This window comes from Aphis gossypii, unplaced genomic scaffold (genome assembly GCF_020184175.1).
Source record: "Aphis gossypii isolate Hap1 unplaced genomic scaffold, ASM2018417v2 Contig00900, whole genome shotgun sequence".
Lineage (NCBI taxonomy): Eukaryota > Metazoa > Arthropoda > Insecta > Hemiptera > Aphididae > Aphis > Aphis gossypii.
Window position 1 is genome coordinate 1 of NW_026083349.1, and position 22959 is coordinate 22959.

Below are 22959 nucleotides of genomic sequence, written 5' to 3' on the forward strand. Positions count from 1 at the left end.
CAGAGCAGCGACAGTGTTGCACAAACATGATTATTACCAGAAATGTATAATACTATTTTTACAATTAATTTTAGCGTTTATACTTTTCATTTTAAATAATCCGTTTGCAGAATACAGTTATTTCAAAACGCAGTAATAAGAGGCACTTGCCTGCGGTATTGCGTAGCGTAATCGCGGTAGCTGTATGTATTAAAAACCAGTAGTTAAAATATTGATATATTTTATCTAAAGATAGTCCATAAATCGTGTGCACAATAGTTTATTGTCATAGGTACTAATTTATTAAATATATATCAATTCTGTGGCACTGGTTTTCTCACTGATTTCTAATCTGTGGGTTTTCTGAATTACTGGGAAAACACGTCGTATATATTATAAAAATAGCAAATATTATCAATATATCTATTATATAAAAATAAGTCCGGTTTTCCTCCCTGACGCTATAACTCCAGAACGCACGAACCGATTTCCACGGTTTTGCATTCGTTGGAAAGGTCTTGGGCTCCGTGAGGTTTATAGCAAAGAAAATTCTGGAAAATTCAGGAAAAATTCAACAGAAAAGTGGGGAAATCGTTTTTCACATACAGCGCCATCTATTATACATAGCATGTACTTCAAACCAATAGCAACGGTGCGTGATAAAGTGTGTGACAGATAGTCATTATTCTCTGCTCAGTTAATTTCATTTAAGCTCAGTGTAAATTATGTGGATCGTGCATTTGAAGTTAAATTCAACACTCTGTCCATATATATATTACTTATATTATTATTATAGCGAAAGTTAGTTGCTGAAACAGTCACAGGGAACGATGGATATCCAGTTTATCGTCGGCGTTCAAAAGAAGATAACGGTCGAACTATCAAAGTTAAAGTTCAAAATCAAGAGATTGAGATCGGAAATGAATTCATTGTACCATATTGCCCGCTGCTATCACGAATTTTCGAAACACATGCAAACGTTGAGAGTTGTCATTCGGCCAAATCAATCAAATATTTGTGCAAGTACGTCACAAAAGGCAGCGACATGGCTGTGTTTGGTATTGCGTCGGAAAATGTGAATGACGAAATCAGCAACTTCCAAATGGGCAGATACGTCAGTACTAATGAAGCACTGTGGCGATTATTGTCATTTCAAATTCATGAAAGATATCCCACAGTTGTACATTTAGCAGTGCATTTGGAAAATGGCCAAAGAGTTTACTTCACTGAGGCTAATGCGGCACAACGAGCTGAGAGACCACCATCGACAACATTGACTAGCTTCTTTGCAATGTGTGAAGCAGATCCATTCGCAGCGACGCTGATGTACGTTGAAATGCCCAAGTATTACACTTGGAATCAATCAACAAGAAATTCAAACGTCGCAAACAAGGAACCCCAGTTCCAGACTGGCCACAGGTGTTTTCAACTGATGCACTAGGTCGTATGTACACTGTTCATCCTAGAAACGATGAATGTTTTTATTTGCGACTGCTGTTAGTAAATGTACGTGGACCGAAATCATTTGCGCATTTGAAAACTGTGAATGGCCACCAATGCCAAACATATCGAGAAGCATGTCAACTATTGGGTTTGCTGGAGAACGATTCTCATTGGGATTTAACACTTGCAGATTCAGTTGTTTCATCAAATGCGTACCAAATACGAACGCTGTTCACAATTATCATCACCACATGTTTTCCTTCACAACCAATTCAGTTATGGAACAAATACAAAGACGCCATATGTGAAGATATCTTGCATCGCTTGCGTATTCAAACGAATAATCCTGACATCCAAATAACCGATGAAATCTACAATGAAGGATTGATTCTGATTGAGGATCAATGCTTGACTATTGCAAACAAGCTACTGATTGAAGTAGGAATGATTGCGCCAAATCGATCGATGCACGATGCATTCAACCAAGAATTAAATCGAGAGCTGCAATACAATGTTGATACATTGCAGGAATTCGTTAGAAATAATGTTCCGTTGCTGAATGAACAGCAAAAACAAGTATACAAAACATTAATGCAAGCGGTGGACAATAATACTGGTGGTCTATTCTTCCTGGATGCACCTGGAGGAACAGGGAAAACATTTGTCATTTCATTGATTTTGGCCACTATTCGATCAAGATGTGACATAGCTTTGGCGTTAGCATCATCTGGAATTGCGGCGACTCCTTCTAGATGGCGGTCGTACTGCACATTCTGCGCTTAAGTTGCCACTCAATTTAAACACAATTGATACTCCAACGTGCAATATTTCCCGATCCAGTGCAATGGGAAAATTGTTAATGCAATGCAAGCTCATTGTTTGGGATGAGTGCACAATGGCACATAAGAAATCACTTGAAGCACTTAACTTCACACTGAAGGATCTTCGGAGAAATAACAACATCTTTGGCGGCTTGATGATATTGTTGGCAGGCGATTTCAGGCAGACGTTGCCAGTAGTTCCCCGTGGAACGCCTGCAGATGAATTGAATGCTTGCCTAAAGGCATCACCTTTATGGAATAACGTAAAAACATTATCGCTAACCACTAATATGAGAGTTCAACTTCAAAATGATCAAAGTGCTGCACAATTTTCCAAACAATTGTTAGATCTTGGAAATGGAAAAGTCCCAGTTGATGCGACATCTGGATTAATTACTCTTACCAACGACTTTTGCCGATTTGTAGACACTCAATTAGTTCTTATTGAAAATGTTTTCCCAAACATTAGTGAGAATTATAAGAATTATGCTTGGTTAAGTGAACGAGCAATTCTTGCAGCAAAGAATAATGATGTCCACCCACTGAATTTCACCATTCAATCAAAAATTGCTGGCGATTTGGTGACATACAAATCCGTTGATTCAATAACAAATCCCGATGATGTAGTAAATTATCCAACGGAGTTTTTGAACTCTCTGGAGATACCAGGATTTCCACCACATAACTTGCAACTGAAAGTTGGTACAGTTATTTTGATACTGCGTAATTTGAATCCACCGCGACTTTGCAACGGTACTCGACTTTCGGTAAAGAGACTTATGCCGAATTTAATTGAGGCAACCATTATTAACGGAAAGTACGCAGGTGAAAATGTATGTATTCCTCGAATACCAATGATTCCGACTGATTTTCCGTTTGACTTCAAACGATTGCAATTCCCAGTTCGCCTTGCGTTCGCAATGACAATAAGTCGCAAGGCCAATCGCTTAGTGTTTGCGGGATAAATTTGGAAAATCATTGTTTTTCACATGGACAGTTATACGTTGCGTGTTCACGAGTTGGGAAACCATCCGCTTTGTTTGTGTTAACGTCAGACCAAAAAACAAAAAATGTGGTTTACCAAAGAGCACTACAATGAAACAATTAAATAACACTTCATTTTAGTAGGTAATTGAAATGAATTTATTACTGTTGTGAAATGAAATAAATATTTTCCTTTTCAAATATATAACAAAAAAAATTTTTTTTCTTATCTTTTAATCACCAAACGAAATGTTACATAAAACGAATCTGGTGGCGAAACGGAGTATATAATATAATATATATTATAATATAATATATATTATTGATAAAGATTATAATATTGAATCCACTGAGATAGATAAGAATATAAGATAAGTATATTCTTATCTATCTCAGTGATTGAATCATTGATAATATATATATTATCTATGTATTGAATATAAAATTTCTTTATCATTATCAATTATTATGTTTTATCAATTGAATCAAAATATCAATCTAAGACCGTGATATCAATTATCATTTATCAATAATAAGCAGTGATAACGGATCAATAATCCAGATTCGAGATCAACAAAATTTATACTTAACATTTTATAATGAAATAATATTATTTTAATAGTTTATTATTTATTATAACATTTTTACATAGATAATAGCAATAATAACAATAACAGTAATAACATAATATATATTTTTGTAAATTTAGTTAAATTACTTTAATGTACTTTCAAAATGCCCACCGTTATTTGATACACATTTTTCGTATCGTGTTAATATTGATGACGTCACAGACTTCAACATTTCCGACGTTAGGGATGAGCATGCCGCAATGATACGTTCTTTCAAAATTTTCAAGTGAAGAAGATTGTTCAGTATAAACACGATCTTTTAAATATCCCCATAAAAAAAAAACCAGTGGAGTAAGATCTGGAGAACGTGGTGGCCATTTAACTGGACCGTTTGTACATGTCCATCGCAAAGGAAAAGTATTGTTCAAATAATCTTTAACTATATTGGAATTGTGTGGTGGAGCTCCATCTAGCTGTACCCACATACATTACCGAGTACGAAGAGGAACATTTTCTAGTAATAATGGCAAAATGTTTTCAAGAAAATACAAATAACGTACACCTGTTAATGTTCCCTCATAAAAGTAAGGTCCTATTAATGTGTTATTTAATATACCACACCATACATTTATGGACCATCGAACTTGGGACTTTGTTTCTCTTGTCCAAAATGGATTTGTATCATTCCAATAATGTGCGTTATGGCGATTTACCATGCCATTATTGCTAAAACGACTTTCATCAGTCCATACAATTTTGTTCAATATGTTGCTATCTTGATCATATAAACTAACAATTTCTGATATGAATTGCAGTATTCTTTCTGGATCAGATGGTTTTAACTCTTGAACACAATGCAATTTGAATGGGTGAAATAAATTATTTTTTAATATCCGATGTACAGTTGATCTACTGATATCTGTTTGCCGAGCTACGGTTCTTATTGATGCGTGAAGAGTGACACTAAATGCAGCTAAAACATCAACAGTATGAGAACCATCTGCAGCAGTGTAATGTTTTAATCGACGGCCATTAAGAAAGCTACCTGTATAAAATTTTTTTTAAAATTGATTTAATGATTTATTTTTAAATTTATCAATGCACTATTGAATAATATGCATATTGATTCTATGATAATATTTGATGTAATTATTGTCTTAACGATACCTATTAATTCAAGTTCATGTTTATATAATATTTAATTTAATTTATATTATACTTGTATTATAGACTATCTATGTATATATATTTTTTTTTCAATAAAATCTTGTTGCTCTTTTATCTAGTATGCGTTTAGTTCTTTAAAAAATACATTTACCTATTTAAATTATTGTCAAATATTAAAAATTAATTCTACCTGTTTGGCGTAATGTCTTTTCTACATTGACAAATGTAGCTCGTGAAGGTTGTTTTCGTTCTGGAAACTTTTGTAAGTATTGACGATTGGCATTTAGTGAACTTTTATCACATTCATAAAAAATAGCTAACATATCAGAATACTCTGTATTGCTATAAATAGCAGTCATCATTAAATTAATTTTAATTAATTAATATAAAAGCAAAAATTTTCGGAAACCTCAAGTAAGAGTAGGTAAACCAAAGTTAGGTTTAAAGATTTTTTAAAGTTTAAAAAAAGAATGTGGATTTCCAAAACCATGATATGAAATCTTATCTGATCTCAATTATTATTTTATAAATAGTAATTATTAGTTTTATTCAACAGGAAATTCTGACTCTCAGTATTTTATACATAGGTACATATTTATGTGGTACTTCTTGTTTCATATCTTGTTTGATACTTGCATTGAAAGGTACACATTTCACTTTCTTTGTCGGTTATTTTATTTAAAGTAAAATAAATATAATTAAAAATGGAAGTTTTTGAAGATGTTGGAGCATTATACTGCGAGTATATAAAAAATAATAAGGATGACGCAATGACTGAATTAGAGTTTTTTAAATCTGCATTTAAAGATGCCATGACGAAATGGACACTCTACGTCAGGTATGTGAGAATTGAAATTGAATATGTAAATCAATTTTTATATCTTATTAATTTTTATACTCTAAAAATAAGAATAATAAACATACTATAATACACAAATTTACATCAATATCATACATTAGAAAAACAACTGAAAAGTAAAAAAGTTGAAAGCAGTTTTTATGCTGAGAATGTGGTATATCTTCAGACCAAAAATAAGTCATTGACAGAAGAAATTGTAAGTGCCCAATGCATAATAAACAATAATAATAATAATAAAAAAAAAATACATAGTATACAATTTATTTGCAATAATATATTATTGGGTAACATTAAAAGTTCAAGAAAAGGCATATAAAGAAAAATATGTATGTTTAAAAAACAAAAATAAATGTAATTAATAAATATAACCTACAGTAACATGAACGACAAAAGCTGCAGCTGCTGACTCAACTAGTGAAGGTTCTTGTTTGTTTTGATTTGTGTTTTAGTGGGCACAAGATATGGTATAAGAAGGAATTTTAGTACATTGCATGTTCTGGTATCTAATATCAAAGTAACAAATAATTTAATGAAAATTAATAAACAGTCAAGTACTTAATAGTTAAAAATATTATTTTATTTAACCCTTAGCTACACGGGCCATTTTTTTTTTCAATAATTGCACGCGTGGTGTATTTTATACACCAATTTGTTTTACGCAGAAATCAATGTCGTATTGCATATATATTTGACTTTATTTACTAATAAAAGAACAAAGTACTACTTAATATTGTATAAAATTTAATTATAAAAAAAAAATTAATAAAAAGAAATTTTGTTATTACTATAATATTATAATTGATAAAAGTAAAAATGTCTTATTGTCAAATAATTTTTACAAACTTAAATTAAATTTTATTCACTATCCTGACTTATTATACATCTTTCACATCTGACAACAGCTTTTACGTGCTCTTTACATGTAAACTTCTGACATGAAGAACATTTTATTGTTGTCACTCTATTTTTGGCTCTTCCACACAAATAACACCGACTTCGTATTTTTGTTGGAGGTTCTTGAACGTCCACTTCTTTTGTTTCATATTTTGATAAAAAATGTTTTATGTCAGTAGGGAGGTTTGCCATCTGTGATCTTTCACTCAAGTCATTATTCATCAAATTCATTGAAAGTGATTTTAGAACTGACCTCCTATTCTTATGTTTTTTTCTATTTGTGTATTGTTATATAGAATATTTGCATTTATACCTGCAATTTTGAGAAGTTGAAAAAATATTGATAAAGGCCATCTGCGTGTTCTCCTAGAAACTGAATAATTCCCACACATTTGATCGACAGTGTCCACGCCTCCTTTTGTGGAATTGTAAAAGTGTACAGCTTCAGGTTTTTTTGTCTCACTATTTACTGACGTATCATTATGAATAGTTGATAATAGAATTACAGCTTTATTTTTTTTAGGAGTATATGATGTTATCATTATTTCTTTTTGAAATCCAAAAAATGAAGAATTAATTGCTTTATTTTTATGTGGTTGAAAGTCTACTGGAATCTCCTTTTTATTTTTTCTCAATGTTCCTACTATAGTTGTTTGCTTTTTTAGTAATTCAGTAGCTAAGGGATAACTAGTATACCAATTATCACATGTTAGGTTACGATTTGATCCCGTTACATTGTCAAGTAATCTCATAACAATATCAAATGGCTTGGAAGACATATTGTAAAGCCCGTCTGGTTGCGTCCCACAATAAATTTCTAAATTTCCCGTATAAAATGATTTTGCATCAACCAGTGCAAATATTTTCAAGCCATATTTTGCAGGTTTACTTGGTATATACTGAATAAAACTACAACGACCTCTAAATGGGACTAACATTTCGTCAATGGTCAAATATTCACTAAGGCAGTAACTTGTTTTACAATTACACGGAAAAAAATAATTAGTTGTGATAATCGATAAACAATTGGTACTACCCAATTTTTTGGTTGTATATATGACCACCAACCTTTTAGTAATAGTTACAATTTATTTTATGTAAATGGTTTCTGTTACAACAACAGAATAACGAAGTGGTAGACACATTTATCATTAGTTACAGCTACTGATTAAATGTATTTATAACAAGATAATTTTAGTTTAAGTAAACAAGCGATATGTTATCATTACCAAAATAAATATTTGTCTAACAATTGATTTGGTTAACCCCATTATGACAGTTGGTACTTACAGCAGCTATTTAATCAGATGCAGCAAGAATATTTGGTCATGGTTTCAAAGTTCCATGTTGCCAGTACCAAAATACATGTATGGATAACAATTTTTTTTGGTAAACCTTACTATAAACATTGGTATATACGGCTATTTTTTAGTTTGATGTAGTAAGGATATTTGGTTAACATAACATAATTTTTATAAGTTGTAGTAACCAAAAATATAAGTAACAACACATTTTTTAGTTTAATAATAATATAATATGTATTTATTTAAAAAATCAATTAATTTCATAATTACAAATTAATAATCATTACCTATATCTATACGGAAATTTATATAATATGTGTAGGTATTAGGTATAATATAAAATATAACATAATAATAATAAATAACTTAATAATAGTAAATAAAAAAAAAATAGTATAAAATTAATAACTAATAATATACAATATAAATGTAGGTAAATATATATTATAGTTAATAACAATGAATAAACTTGTGCAATAAAAAAATATTAAACATAATTACAAAGATTAAATATTGATTTTGATGGCGCGGCAAGTGCCTAAAAATACAAGTAATAGGCTGGCTTGTTCGCCTTAAATAAAAATAACAAATTGAGCCTTATAATAATAAAATGTAATGACAATAATTTTTGTAATAATGATAATAATATAAAAACAATTTATATAACAATAATGAAAATATTGATTGTGTAATAACAATGATAATAAATATAAACAGAAAAAGGCAAAAATATAGTATTATAATTTGTTGGCCCTACAACGGCGTAACCAAGATAAAATATAATTATAAAAATAAGGCCCACACGGCACAACCACAATATAAGTGACTATAATACAACAATGGTAGCTAAGAGTAAATAATATAAATAAATGAGTTAATTTAATAACAATAATATACTGGCCTTATAGCGGCAGTGACTACAATAAACTAATACAATAAAAAATATGTGGCCCATACGGCACACAATAAATAAATAATAGGAACAATATTTTTTAATAATAATACAAAATAGTGATAAAATAATAAGTAGTCTTTGGCGGCTAGGCCCGTCGGCCTTAAACAATGAAAACAAACAAATATGGTCGACCAATACTCACATGTGATTGTGATTGATGGCGGATTTTATCCCAACGCGACCGTACCAGAACTGTGATGACCTGCCTAAGACGGCACACCGCAGTATTATAAAGTAAAGATCACAGTCCAGTACGTGCGACCAACAAGTCACAATCACCAACGAAGACAAATACAAATTGTTGTGTTCTGCAGACCAAAAACGATGACACAATTGACAAAAACAATGTTATTCACAGGCGACCGCTGGCAAACTAAAAAACAAAGAAATGTTACACGCTGGACAATATTAAATTGCCTCGAACGATACTTTACCAGACGGTCGATTCACAAAAACGAAGAGGAGACAAAAACGTGTTTTTCAATGAACAAATGGCTGCAGACACAGGAACATAAACGAATGGATGTGTACACCACGAGAAGCAAGCGCAAAGAGACGGACGGTGCTGACGACATCCACCACGAAAGCTATGCCGCCGGACACCACAAAATGAAGATAAGTGTCTCAGTGCCACCTCACAAAACTGGACAAACACGCGAACTTAAGAAAACTTGTGGCACTGAGAGCATGACTTTAACTTTTACTGACAACATAACCGAAAATTCAAAATGTTAAAACACAACGAACATTTCCGTGCGATGATAACAGCGCGATTACGTAACCGGTCTATCGCACACGGAGGCTTATCGCCGCCGCCGACAATGACCGCGGCTACGCAACGCACCGATACGCTACGCAATGCATCGCACGAAAATGATAAAACAAAAACAAAAACGAATGCAACACCATGACATATAAACGCGAACAGATTTTAAAAAAGTAGAAAATTTACCTAGTTTGTATTGACTGAATAAAAGTATGCAATTAATAAATTAACAATTAAAACAATAAAAGTAATTTTTAAATACCACCTCTAACTGTTATATATTTTTTTCCACTAGATAAAATATTTATATTATTTGGTATGGAATTTAACAAACAATCATATGAAACAAATATACTTTTGGTAGTATCTACCTCTACCTCATAAGCAAAAAAATGTTCATTGAACATGACAGTATTAAGTTTAGAGCAAAAAAATATTACTTGATCATTATTATAAAAAAAAAATTCATTAATTAAACAAAAAGTAGGTAGTTCTATTTCATGTATATCTAAAGTCAAAACCATTTTAGGTTGATATCGAGTACCTTTAATATTAATCCATGAATATTTCCATAATGAATCAAATAATTCAATTTTAATAAACACTTTTATTTTTTTGATAATACTCTCAATATCAACAACTGATTGAGGAGGACTGAGTTCTATATTTCTACCTAGAGTACCTTTTAAAAATAAATGATTAAGTTGTAATTGATGTTTTATTGCTAATATCTTGCAAATGTTACGCCTATTACTTGAAGTATTTGCCGCAATTTTTGATATTCGATGTTTCGCCTCAAAGCGCATTGACCATAAATTTATCAAAGGGCCAAATTTCAACATCATGGTATGGTAATGCAACAAGTAATGATATTTAGGTTTTAGATTGTTCTTACTCAATATAAGATATAGCTCGTTATGTTCAGCAACAAGTGTTTGTAGTAATTTAGAACATTCTTTTTGGAATGATGTGGAAGTAAGTATATCCAAAATTTTTCTTAGTGATAAATAGAGATGCCATACTGGTTCATTCTGAGGAACAAAATCTCCTATAAGTAAACCAAAATACCTAACTAATGACATCATTTCTGAAGCAGAAGCCTAATTGTATTCTTACAAATATGATCCATATTTAATACACTGGGTTTACTTCCTTTATCTGGGCCATAATCAAAGCTTATTATTCGATTATTTAGAACTTCTAAGGAAAATAATTTTAATTCCAATACATAGTAGGATATTAAGAATGATAAATCATACTTCATTACACCTTCCACCTTCTAATAGATCATGCATCATATCAACACCAACATGATCAAATATTTTAAATCCTCTAACATCATTCCAAACACAAATTCCTGAAACACCACTACTGCTCACATTATTTTCAATCAAATCGAAATTGTAATCATCTACTAGCCTTATAAGTGTTTCATCTACATAACATTGTTTTCTCATTATATCTTTATGAACCTTGCACATTATAGTTTGCTGAAAAACTTTCCACAAAGCCTGTAATACTGTGTATACCAAGATTATCTCCCAAAATAAGGCCCAATTCAAACTTAATATTAGTTAATTCACCATTACTTTCAATATCTATACCTTGTTCTCCTAAAAAGTTTAATTCATCAATAAGAGGTTTGAAAATAATATTGTTACCAAATTTTTGTCTGTCTGTTGAATGAAATAAGAGTGCTAAGAAAATTGTTTTTTGAGTAGACTGTATATGAGGTGGTAAACAAGGTATTGATATATACACAGCACCCAGTTTGTGCACACCAGAATGACTACCAAGAGGGTTACCTACTTCGTAGTCATCAAAAAATAAAAATATAGGTAACACACATTGAGAATCATGTTTTTTCTGTTTTTCTTTCCAAACTCTCCCTTGTATGAAATTTATTAAAATTGTTTCACAGTGTATGATGTCATTTATATATTTTAATGTGTCTGATAAAATATTTTTCATTTGAAAAAAATTTTTTAAGACATAACGAATTGGGATACACTGTTGAGTACAATTAATTGGTCTAATTGAAAAAGTATTTGACATTGTGCTTTCATTTAGCCTTTGCCCTATTATATATTCTTGGGGTGGTATATATGTACCAAGTTCAGTGAAATATTTAAATCGTTTATACTCAGTATCTAAATTTATGAAAGTTTTATCAATGTTATCAATTGCACTATTAAAATATTTAAAAAAATCACCACATGATATTTCGTTTTTATCAACAAACAGTTCTAAAATATCTTTTTTTAATGTACTAGTTATACCTCCTATTATTTCATTCAATCCGTCCATAACTTCTTGAACAACATTTCGAGGAATTTGTGAATTAGAATATAATGAAGCTAGAAATTTATTTATTTGTGTTTCTGGTAATTCAGATTCAGTGTTTGAACTGTTTGAAGACTGGGGTGAACTCACTGTGACAACAGTATTACTAGCTACATATATAGGATTACCTGAAGATAGTGATGGAGTACTAATTGATTCATGTGTACTAGATGAATCAATTGGTAAGTATTTAGTATGAGAGGTAAGGTGTTTTTTAAAGGAATTTAATAAGTGGAATGAACGATTACAATCGTTTTCAGCACAAATGTAAACAGAAAAGTTATAATTAAAATGTTTGTATTGAAAATGTTTAATTAAAATGTGAACTGTTAAAAAACATTGTTTGCATATAAAGCATACAACCATTTTGATATATAATGAAATTAAATATATAGTAAATATAATATAAAATAATAATAATAATAATAATATAATATACTATTATGAAAAAAATACACTTAAATTGAAATATCTAGATCACTTATTAATGAATTTACTGTCACATATTCTGTATCCCAAGAAGTTTTTAACTTATAGCAACCTTTTTGAATAAAATACCAAACTGGCTTACTTTCAACAGGATACTCTGCATGAAGGGCATGGATAATTTTGAAACAGCAGTCAACAGCAGTAATAATAGAGTTTACAAGATAATATGTATCATCAACCAAGATAAAATACTGAGCAATATCACTTATTGTTGGTCCTATGATAATAATCAAAGGTTGCAATGTAAAAGCTAATTGTTCATACTTTTGTTTTCTTCTTGTAATAGATTCTTGTAACTCTGCATGTGATCTTAAATGGAGTATGAAACCATCTCGCATTTCACTTTTTGAAGGTCTCCAATTACCTTTTCCCTTTTTCTTTTTAATAGTAACAGGGGAAAATAAAAATGGGAGAACCAAGAATACTGCCACCAAAGAAGATTCTTCGTCTTCTGAAAATATAATAAATTCATTAAAAATAAATATAGTATACTATATACTATAATTTATATATAAATTAATAATAAATATATACCTTGAGCTTGATCTAAGTATTCATGCAATAAGCTTTTAAGCGTTGGATCTCTAAGATTTGTAGAAATACTTTTGGCATGTTCTAAAATTCTGTCTTTATAAATGGGAATATTCTCAAATAAGGTTTGTGTTTTTTTAGGATACAAAAAATTAAAGTCTTCAAGTAACTATAAAAGTATAATAGAAAATGATTGTATTAGTATATTATATAACTATATGAATAAAACTGTATGAATAAACATGCAAAAAACTTACAAGTTTATAACCAACTGGTTTTTTTAATGCTGGGAACTCATTCATATATTGACTGACTGTTTGGGTTTCAGAATTTAATACATTTTTTAGTCTATAGCTTTTGGTAATATCCCAATACTTTTCAACTAAATCCCACGGATCAGATGAGTTATTCAACCATTTAATGGGTTCTTCAACATCTTCTATATCTAAACCAAAATGGAATAATTAAACATACATACATAGCTTCAGAGCTACAAAAAAGATACTCAAAGTTATGATAAGATTGTATAAAACTATAAAATTTATAATAATGACCCACTCAAATCATTAATATTATTTACCAGAATTCACTGATGTGTTTAGGTTCAGAAAATTTGGTTTAATAGTTGTTAACAGTTGTGGTCCCTCTTGAATGATGTGTTATGACACCAGCTTTCTTAAATTCTCTTCGGCGGTTATTGAAGCAATCCAACAATTTTCCTTTTGCAGCTTTTTTGATTGTAGGTCCTAGTATATATGTAACATAAACAACAACTTAAATTAAAAAGCAAATAGGTATTACTTTAGTATTTAAAGTTAAAATTGAATGTCACAAAATAATTTACCATAGCTCATATATGGAATAAAGTAGGTACTAATATGTTCCTTAGGAAAAATAGAAGTGATTTCTTGAGACAACAATAAAAGCTTTTGGCTGGTTACAATTTTATCTGGTTCATTTTCGAGTTCGTTTCTGACAATTAAATTACATAATTTTCTTCTCCCCAAGTTATCTAATACTTCACTTTCTCTATATTTCAACAAAATACCTTTTCCTTCATTTGAATTGTTCAAATAGTTGAGTACTAGACTTTGTACCTAAAATAAATTTTGGAAGTTAAAAAAAAAATTAAATAATTATAATATTTAAATAGCTAAATATTACCGATTCAGAAGATTGATGTATTAGATTCAAATTTGGGTGCTGATTATTAATTGCATTTGAATTTGATACATTAAGTGTTTGCTGATTATTGGAAGATGTGAAGGAGATTTCAGTATCAGAAGGAGTATCTGTAAGACCTCCAACACTTACCAATGATGATGTAGATGGTGATTCAAAATCAATACTTAATGGGGAAGACATGTCCTTTATCAAGAGGAATAAAATGTTAATTTGAAGTAAAAACAATTTGTTGTGTATTATAATTATATTGAGTTAAATGAATAAATTACCCATGAAGAATGTTAAAAATACATTATCTAAGAAAATCTAAATATGATGTACCTACCATTGGCGCACACAAGGGAGTTAAGAGGTCGCAATCCAAAATTAATTTCTACAAATGCCTCTCTGATCAATAATATGTTATTTCTAAAAAATAAAAAAAAGCACAACCCCTTTAAAAAAAATTATGTATGTGCTACTGGTACCTACATAATATAACATTGTAACGGGCAACTAATCCATATTATATATAGGTATATATATTATATATGTATGTATAAAATAAGTACCTACATATTATATAACACACATACCTATTGAAATTTTAGAAACTGTGCTTACCATAATTGTAATTTGACTACTTGTGAGATCTAGTACTTTTTTCCATTCATCAATATTTGCCTTAAGCTTGGCTCTATGACCAATTTTTGGAACTAGCTCTTTCATCATTTCCTCACTTAAAATGTTCAAACAAGTAATGTCTATGTCTTCGTCTAACAATAAGTAAATTTGAGTAAAATACCTTTTTTTGGCTAATTAGTAATTACTAACTCTATCACTACAGGTTGAATTAAGTGATATTATATAATTTGTGCATTTGATCAATAGGTATTGAAATTTAACTATATAAATGTATTTTTATAGAGAAAACTAAAAGAATATTTAGAATTAATTAAAGGACATATTACATCATCAAATATTCATATACCTATCTGGAATTTTGAAAGAATACTAAGAAAATGTACTGCTCAGTGCCCATTTAAAATGCCATAAAAATTATATTTTATAACATTAGACTACCACATTATTAAGTCATATTACAACATAGAATATTCCTAACAGTCAAAATTAAATTCGTAAGGTATTCAATTGATTTATTTAATATATGAGTTCATTCAAATCTTACGAATTCACGTTAAACACTAAAACACTTATAATTTACTTACATATTTATAATGAATTGTACTTACTTTGAAAAACGTCTATGTATTGCTCCAGCCCCCAAGCCTCTAACATGTTCGCCACATCGGCGTCAGCCATAATATTATAAATAAATTTAAAATTGTAATACACTGAATCAATAAAGCTGTAGGTAACACAGTTGTTATTTATTGTACTATTTAGCAGTCAGCTTCAGCGTGGTTAGGTCGTGAAAATTCTTGTTTTATCGTCGTGAAGAACGTGAAGAGCAATTTTGTATTTTCGTCTAAGTGCTTCGTGCGTATACAATGAACGCCAAGTCGCCAACCGCGGCAGCGTGGATTCTTATCTTTACTATACGCATGGGTAATACCCACAAAAACCACTGTACAGTCAAAAAAACGTTCCGTTATTTTTACCGAATATTAGTTTATTTTACGTAATTTAGTTTATTTACAACTAATCATATTGTAGACATTACCAAACAATAATAGTCTCAGTTACTCGTAGATTGCATACAAATTTAGCAAAACAATTTTGTTGTGTTCACACATTGAGTACTAGTTTAACAAAAATGTATTTGTATAAACCATATAACTTTTACAAATCTAATAAAGTAACCATACCAAATAAACTCTGCAATTATAACCAAAAAATTGGTAGATTTAGATATCAATACGTTACTACTACTAAATATCGTTCAACAGAATATTTTTGTAAATTATTTTTTTCCGTGTATATACAAATTGATCAAGCATTGACCTCACAGCAGTTAGTTTGTCCTCAGATCTTCTATCATTCCTAGTAGTTTTATCGTCGAATCTTATTGAATTTAAAATAAAAAGAAAACAGTTACAGCTCATACAAGCCCGAAAAACTTCAATTCCAGTACCATCTGTAGCCCGAAGTTCAAGAAAGTTGGTGTGATTCCCTTTTTTTATTCCTGACAAAAACAACAAACCAAAAAATGCCATCATTTCATTTTTTGTTATAAATTTGGCATCTCTATCTCTTTTATAGTTTTTTTGAACTGTCGAAATATACATATTGGTGTAATAAATAATTTCATCAACCATTTTGTTTGAAAATATTATGTTGAAAGCCCCTACTTCATTTTGAATTTTTTCAGTTGTAAATTTTGAATCAGGTGTTATATTTATTATATATTTTTTTTTTTTAGTTTTAGCGAATTTACTTGTCAATGGTGTCTTAGACCATTTTGTTGCTTTATCTTTACCAATAAAATACTCGAGCTCAATATTATCATCATCACCATCGGAATCCTCAAATGAACTGTATTCCAAGCACGAGTTACTGTCATGATCACTATTATTTACTATTCTTACTTCATTGTCGTCTTCATCACCTCCCACTTCTTCTTCCGACGATTCCATATCTAATATGTCATTCACATCATTTGGCGTAAGCTTTGACCTAGTATAATAATAATAATATGATTAAATAATATACTGATTATATGATAATTAAATATTAGAAAAATAATACGGAATTATCAGTCAATATAAGACGTAAAAATTACTTACATTATTACTCGCGCGGTGTATTTCGTTCACCGATACAAAAAAATTTTATACGGAGCTTGTTTGTGCGGCTACAAACATCAAATGACGACTAAAATTGATTAATAACCAGGGCCGTATTTAGGGGGGAGCTACAGGGTACTGTTGCCCCGGGCGGCTGAATATGAGAGGGCGGCTAATTTTTTTATATTTTCAACATTAATTAATGATCTAAAATTTTTGAAGTGAAACTTCTTTACAAAACACACTATAATCGGCGACACGAAAAGTGGCCCCTGACCGTCACGAACCTAGCGGCTGTTTAATATGACATTACGAACAGCACTGCGACAGCCAAAACAGTATGCGTTATAGGTTGAGAACCCATGGCTAATGGGTAGGGAAGCAGTAACGGGTCGCGGTACACAGGGGCCAGTTTTCATGTCGCGGACTATAAACACAGTGTAGGTATCTCAAAAAAAAATATATATATATCACCTATCACGGAGTCACGATACACAAACACACTCACACACACACACACACAAAACGGTTAGGTAACGGTCGAGCACAACTGTCGATAGTCTTTCGATGGTCATGAAATCTGATTTGTCGTTTGGGAATTCTAAACCACGGTACAGTCAAAGTGATTTCTTTTGTTATCACCGTTGCCCGCGTGGTTTGCTTTGTTAACTGTACAATATTATCAATATTATAAATCTATAGATCGATCGTTATTCTGTAATCTGTGGTAATATATTTATTTTGTGACGGATATGTATTATGTGGTCACACTAATACTACAGAAAATTAATTATTTAACATTTTCGTAATTATTTATTTAAATAGTGACAAGTGACTTTTTGTGAGCTGTGACAAACTGACAACATGCATTCAAAAGAGGTTTGTATTCTATTTATAAGCATAGTATAATATAGTTTTGCACTGTCGTATACGCCGATCAAATCGTACATATAGACATAAACACACAACAGAATTCAATATTACACTTTAGAGAATCTAAGCCCTAAGCAGTGGCCGAGTCACACGACCACTCACTCTCTGGTCTCTCTTTATTCATAAAATCATAACCCTATATATATATATCCATATCTTAACCTACTTACACATATTTATTGCTTACATGCTAAAAGTTATTACAATTATTGTTCTTATACCTATGTTAATTATTGTTTAAAATAGTGTCTATTTAAAAATGTTTACGTAGTGTATGTTTATAGTTAATACTTCCTATGTTCTAATTTTTATATTATTACAATATGCCGTGACTACGAATTTACAGTATTGCTTAATACAACAGCACGAATGCTTGTAGGCTACAAAGTACAAACGATATATTTTTTATACTGCTTTCAATGCGCTATTTAGCTTTATAAACTGTAGAATGACGGGAAAAAATAGACTCAGTGGTGCTGCTTATCGAAAAAAATCTAAAGAAAAAAGAGAAAAGCTTAAAAATGTTATCATGAAATCTGCAAAAATTAATAATTTTTTTAAGAAAACAGATTTACCAGGTATTATTGCCTATTTTTTTTTACTAAAATAGTTAAATTAATGTTATATATTTAATAACTTTTTAGAGGACAGCTCTATAGACAACATTGCATGTAGTTCAATATCAAACATTGTTCATTGCAGTGAAAATACTTCAAGTACAACTTTTGAAATTTTAGAATCACCTTGGAATAGTTTGAATTCTAAAGAACACTCCACTGAAAAAGGTTTTAGCTTTTTGATATATAAGCTATAGTGAACAAAATTTAATAAAAATCTGCTTTTTTGTTTCAGAAGTTATTGAAAATGTGTTTGAAAAATATTCAGAAGACCAATGTATAATAAATTCTAACAGTCTACCACAAGAAAATGCTGTATTGTATGAACCAAAGACACAAATCAATGATGATGAAATGTACAATACAACAATTAGGTATTATTCATTTAATAAATTTGATTATAGTAAGGTACAATTTTTATAGACTTTTATCCTTTTAATACATTTTAGCAATGATCGAGCTTTATGGGAAATAAATGATAGGACAAAAGATTATATTTCTATACATGGTTTTACACAGAATGTTGAAAAATTGAACTTTTCAAAATCAAAAAGACGTTATCAGGGGATTGTAAGAGGCAAATTTCAGGATTATTTTAGATATTGTACATCTAGTTTGTTTTATAGTGTTCTAAGAAATGGAGAAAAAGTAAAGAGACATTTTCTTCTTTACTCTGAAAGTACAGGAAAACTATATTGCGTTCCTTGTCGGCTATTTGATGGAGTATCCAGTTTTTCTACTCATGGATTTTCTGATTGGAAAAAAGCAGGAGTTAAACTTTCTTCTCATGAAAATTCAAATCATCATAGATCTTGTGTTTTAATAATGAAAAATAGAAGTGACGTTTTAAAAAGAATTGATTCAAAATTATTGCTTCAAATGGATACAGAAATTCAGTACTGGACAAAAGTGTTAACTAGAGTAGTTGCCGTTGTCAAATCATTGTCTTCAAGAGGATTGTCATTCAGAGGAGATAATGAAATATTTGGTTCAACACATAATGGTAATTTTATGATGGCCATTGAACTTATTGCAGAGTTTGATCCTTTTTTGGCTCAACATATAAAAACATATGGACATTTAGGAAAAGGTCATACATCATATCTGTCTTTCCACACTTATGAACAATTTATTATTGTTATGGCAAATCAAGTAACTGATCAAATCATAAAAGAAGTTCACAAAGCACGTTATTTTTCAATAAGTGTGGACTCAACTCCAGATATTTCTCACAAAGATCAACTCTCTTTTATTTTACGCTATGTGTCTGAAAATGGAAAGCCTGTAGAACGTTTTTTATGTTTTATTGAAAATAGTGGTCATGAATTGACAGATGCAGTTTTGACTGTAATTAACTCCTATAACATTGACATATCTTACCTTAGAGGACAAACGTATGATAACGCAATGAATATGTCTGGACAATATAGTGGACTACAAGCTAGGATTAAAGAAATTAATCCTTTGGCTGATTACATACCATGTTCAGCACACTCATTAAACCTCATTGGTACATGCGCTGCAAGTTGTTGTAAAAATGCTTGTAATTTTTTTAATTTACTTCAAAGTATATATACTTTTTTTTCAACTTCTACTAGTCGATGGGAAATACTATCAGCTTCAGTAAAAGAGTTATCTACAACACGTTGGTCTGCACGAGAAGATGCATGTAGAAGCTTAAATAATAATTGGGATAGAGTAATCAGTGCCCTTAAAGAAATTAAAAATAATGATAAACAAAAGGCACAAACGCGATGTGAAGCAAAAGGTATTTTAAAAAGTTTGGCTTGCTTTGAAAACAATTTCATGTCAATATTTTAGGGAGATCTTCTTGGACGTTTCAATGCTGTAAGTAAAAAGTTACAGTCAATTGATATTGACTTGTATTTAGTGGTTGAATTGTATGAATCGCTCATTCAATATATCTCTAATCTTCGTAATGAAAAAATGTTTAAAATGTATGAAGATCGAGCTTCTAAATTACATGGAGGTAACACAGAATATAAATTAGATGTACATAGGAAGAGGAAAAGAAAAGTTTTCCACGATGAACCACAAGATGAACTTAATTTTTGTGGCAGAAAACATTTTTTGATTAATACTTACTATGTTATTTTAGATAAAATACATACAGAGTTATTTAAACGAAAAGAGTCATATGATAAATAACCATTAAAATATTCCTTTTTTTTTAACCTAACTACAATATCGGAATCAGAAGTTTTTAAATGTGCCGAAAACTTATGTAAAATATACAAAGATGACTTAGATAAAAGCTTTTGTAATGAATGTGTACACTTCCAAAGTCATATTAAGTCTCTTAAAGATAAAGCACCAAAAAATATTCGGGACCTAAGTACACTGATACGATCCAAAGATTTACAAACAATCTATTCTTATGTAGACATTGCACTTAGAATGTTTCTGTGTACACCAGCAATGAATTGTTCTTCAGAAAGATCTTTTTCAACCCTAAGAAGATTAAAAACATATCTTAGATCGGTTATGAATAATGATCGCTTAAATGCTTTAGCTGTACTAAATATTGAAAGTGAACTAACTTCTAGCATCAATTATGATAACATAATTAAAGAATTTGCCGAGTCACAATCCAGAAAAAAAATTTAAATTTATTTACAATATACACAAATACAATATATATATATATACATAATAAAAAATAAATGGTTTGTACAATAAATCTATTGTTTTTAAATTACATTAAATTTGTATTTTGTATAATGAGGCGTTTTTTTTTTTTTGTTGCCCCCTGGTGTCAAATTCCTAAATACGGCCCTGTTAATAACTATTACATATTAGATAAGAAAAGGTTAGATTAGGAGAATAACTGAAAACAAATAAAAACTAAAATAGAACAAGATAAACAAAAATATTGGTGTACAAAGTACACCAGCGCGTGTAGTTAAGGGTTAATGGATTTATACCCCTATTAATACTCACTTCCACTGAGTTGTACAGCATCGAGTTGTTTCAATAAGTCTTTACCATGGTTATCTTTCACTGAATTCCTACGAAAGCTCACTAAGTTATTTGAAAAATAAGTCCACCTTTTTATAAATGTTGGCCAGTCATGTAAAAGATTTGTTATGTTGGGATATTCCAAATTAAAATCTTCATATACCTAAAAAACATAAATCTTGAATAATGTAAATTTGTACTATGATTTTATTATATTAATTTAAAGTTGAAATAGGTAATTGTATAGGCTATAATATAATATTATAAAGTCATTATTTCTATAACAATTTTAATTTTAAGACTCACCAGCATATACCCTTTTGGGCTACATAAAATAGGCCAGACTTTAAAAATTTCGGACAAATGACGTTTTAAAATGTCAGTACCATGGATTTCTGATTTTCGAATTTCATATGTAAGTTTCCATTTTGGAATAACTTGTTCAAGATCAGAAGATAAACCTGACTGACTTAACCAGACTTTAACAGCTTCAGTTTCATCTATTATAATAAATGATAAATATAATAAATCTATATAACACCTATATTATAACATAAAATTAGGCATATTTTATAATTCTATTACCAAAAAATGTTATAACTGCATGTGATATTTAATTAGCACATTTACTTTTTCTTTCACAATCAATAGCACCTATACTTCTTAAACGACGCGAGACATTTTTACCTTTCAACTAATTTACCTTTTGCATGTGAATTATTTGCACTAAATGATGGTATGAAATAAAGTTTCTATAAGATGCATAGTATAAACGTTTTATTTTTTATGTATAGGCTAAGATTAATTTAACAACAAACCTCTTGTTCCTTAGGAAATATTTCTATAATTAATAATGCTATTTTCCGAAAGTAAAAATCAGTATCTCTGAAAATTACCATAAAAATAATATTAAATGTTAATTATCTATTTAATTTTGTACCTACGCTATGACTCAATAATTATACTCAAATCAATTCACAATTGATATATTTCTGTTAGGCAAAAAAAGCATATTTTTTTTCAATATGAACACTGAACATACATAATATATTATATTATATACATTATAGGTACTTTATTTTAAATTTAACTTTACCTCTCTAACTCAAGTAGTCCTTCATTTAGTGCTATACTTTAGAGTTATAACTATAATTTAACCCTTATAAGACACAGAAAAAAAATTTAATTAAAAATTGTGTAGCAAATGACTAATTAAAGAAATAATATTAACTTATGATAAGAATTTATAACAGATTAAAGCAAATTTAGAGAAATGTTACAAATAGGTACTGTTGTAACTGTCATTATAAATGCACACAAATTAAAAAAAAAAAATATAGAAGAATTTTAGTTTTAATTTAGATAAAAATATATCATTTTAGTTTAAAAATTAAAAACTAGCACAATTATGT

At 29.8% G+C, this 22959-nt stretch overlaps 4 protein-coding genes across 4 annotated transcripts; 3 read left to right on the plus strand and 1 right to left on the minus strand.

The window, feature by feature from the left end:
• Nucleotides 1–775: 775 nt before the first annotated feature.
• Nucleotides 776–1420, plus strand: LOC126555540 (uncharacterized; the record flags this gene model as incomplete). The annotated part of the gene is made up of 1 exon (XM_050210448.1): nucleotides 776–1420. A coding segment is annotated over one exon (645 nt), but the record flags the coding sequence as incomplete, so codon positions are not given.
• An 846-nt stretch (nucleotides 1421–2266) lies between these two features.
• On the plus strand, nucleotides 2267–3208 carry LOC126555536 (uncharacterized). The gene has a single exon (XM_050210445.1). It carries the CDS (start codon nucleotides 2267–2269, stop codon nucleotides 3206–3208), a length of 942 nt encoding a protein of 313 aa, XP_050066402.1.
• A 9337-nt stretch (nucleotides 3209–12545) lies between these two features.
• Nucleotides 12546–16868, minus strand: LOC126555537 (uncharacterized). The gene is made up of 7 exons (XM_050210446.1): nucleotides 16670–16868; nucleotides 14896–15047; nucleotides 14272–14475; nucleotides 13952–14204; nucleotides 13741–13853; nucleotides 13111–13270; nucleotides 12546–13027 (listed from the first exon to the last, which is right to left on the minus strand). The coding sequence occupies exons 1-7, from the start codon at nucleotides 16866–16868 to the stop codon at nucleotides 12546–12548; spliced, it is 1563 nt and encodes a 520-aa protein (XP_050066403.1).
• A 2579-nt stretch (nucleotides 16869–19447) lies between these two features.
• On the plus strand, nucleotides 19448–21196 carry LOC126555538 (zinc finger MYM-type protein 1-like). The gene is made up of 4 exons (XM_050210447.1): nucleotides 19448–20111; nucleotides 20187–20336; nucleotides 20460–20558; nucleotides 20829–21196. The coding sequence occupies exons 1-4, from the start codon at nucleotides 19448–19450 to the stop codon at nucleotides 21194–21196; spliced, it is 1281 nt and encodes a 426-aa protein (XP_050066404.1).
• The last annotated feature ends 1763 nt before the right edge of the window (nucleotides 21197–22959 follow it).

Bases quoted from the DNA above. Each gene is read 5' to 3' on its own strand.
- LOC126555538 (XM_050210447.1), top strand. From the start codon at position 19,448: ATGGATACAGAAATTCAGTACTGGACAAAAGTGTTAACTAGAGTAGTT. The intron at 20,112-20,186 runs GTAATTTTTTTA...AAATACTATCAG, and splicing joins AAGTTGTTGTAAAAATGCTT to CTTCAGTAAAAGAGTTATCT. The intron at 20,337-20,459 runs GTATTTTAAAAA...ACTTGTATTTAG, and splicing joins AACGCGATGTGAAGCAAAAG to TGGTTGAATTGTATGAATCG.
- LOC126555537 (XM_050210446.1), bottom strand. From the start codon at position 16,868: ATGGAATCGTCGGAAGAAGAAGTGGGAGGTGATGAAGACGACAATGAA. The intron at 15,048-16,669 runs GTAAATTCGCTA...ACTTATTGTTAG, and splicing joins GTCTAAGACACCATTGACAA to ACGAAGACATAGACATTACT. The intron at 13,028-13,110 runs GTATATATTTAT...TTATATTTTCAG, and splicing joins ATACTTAGATCAAGCTCAAG to AAGACGAAGAATCTTCTTTG.
- LOC126555536 (XM_050210445.1), top strand. From the start codon at position 2,267: ATGGGAAAATTGTTAATGCAATGCAAGCTCATTGTTTGGGATGAGTGC.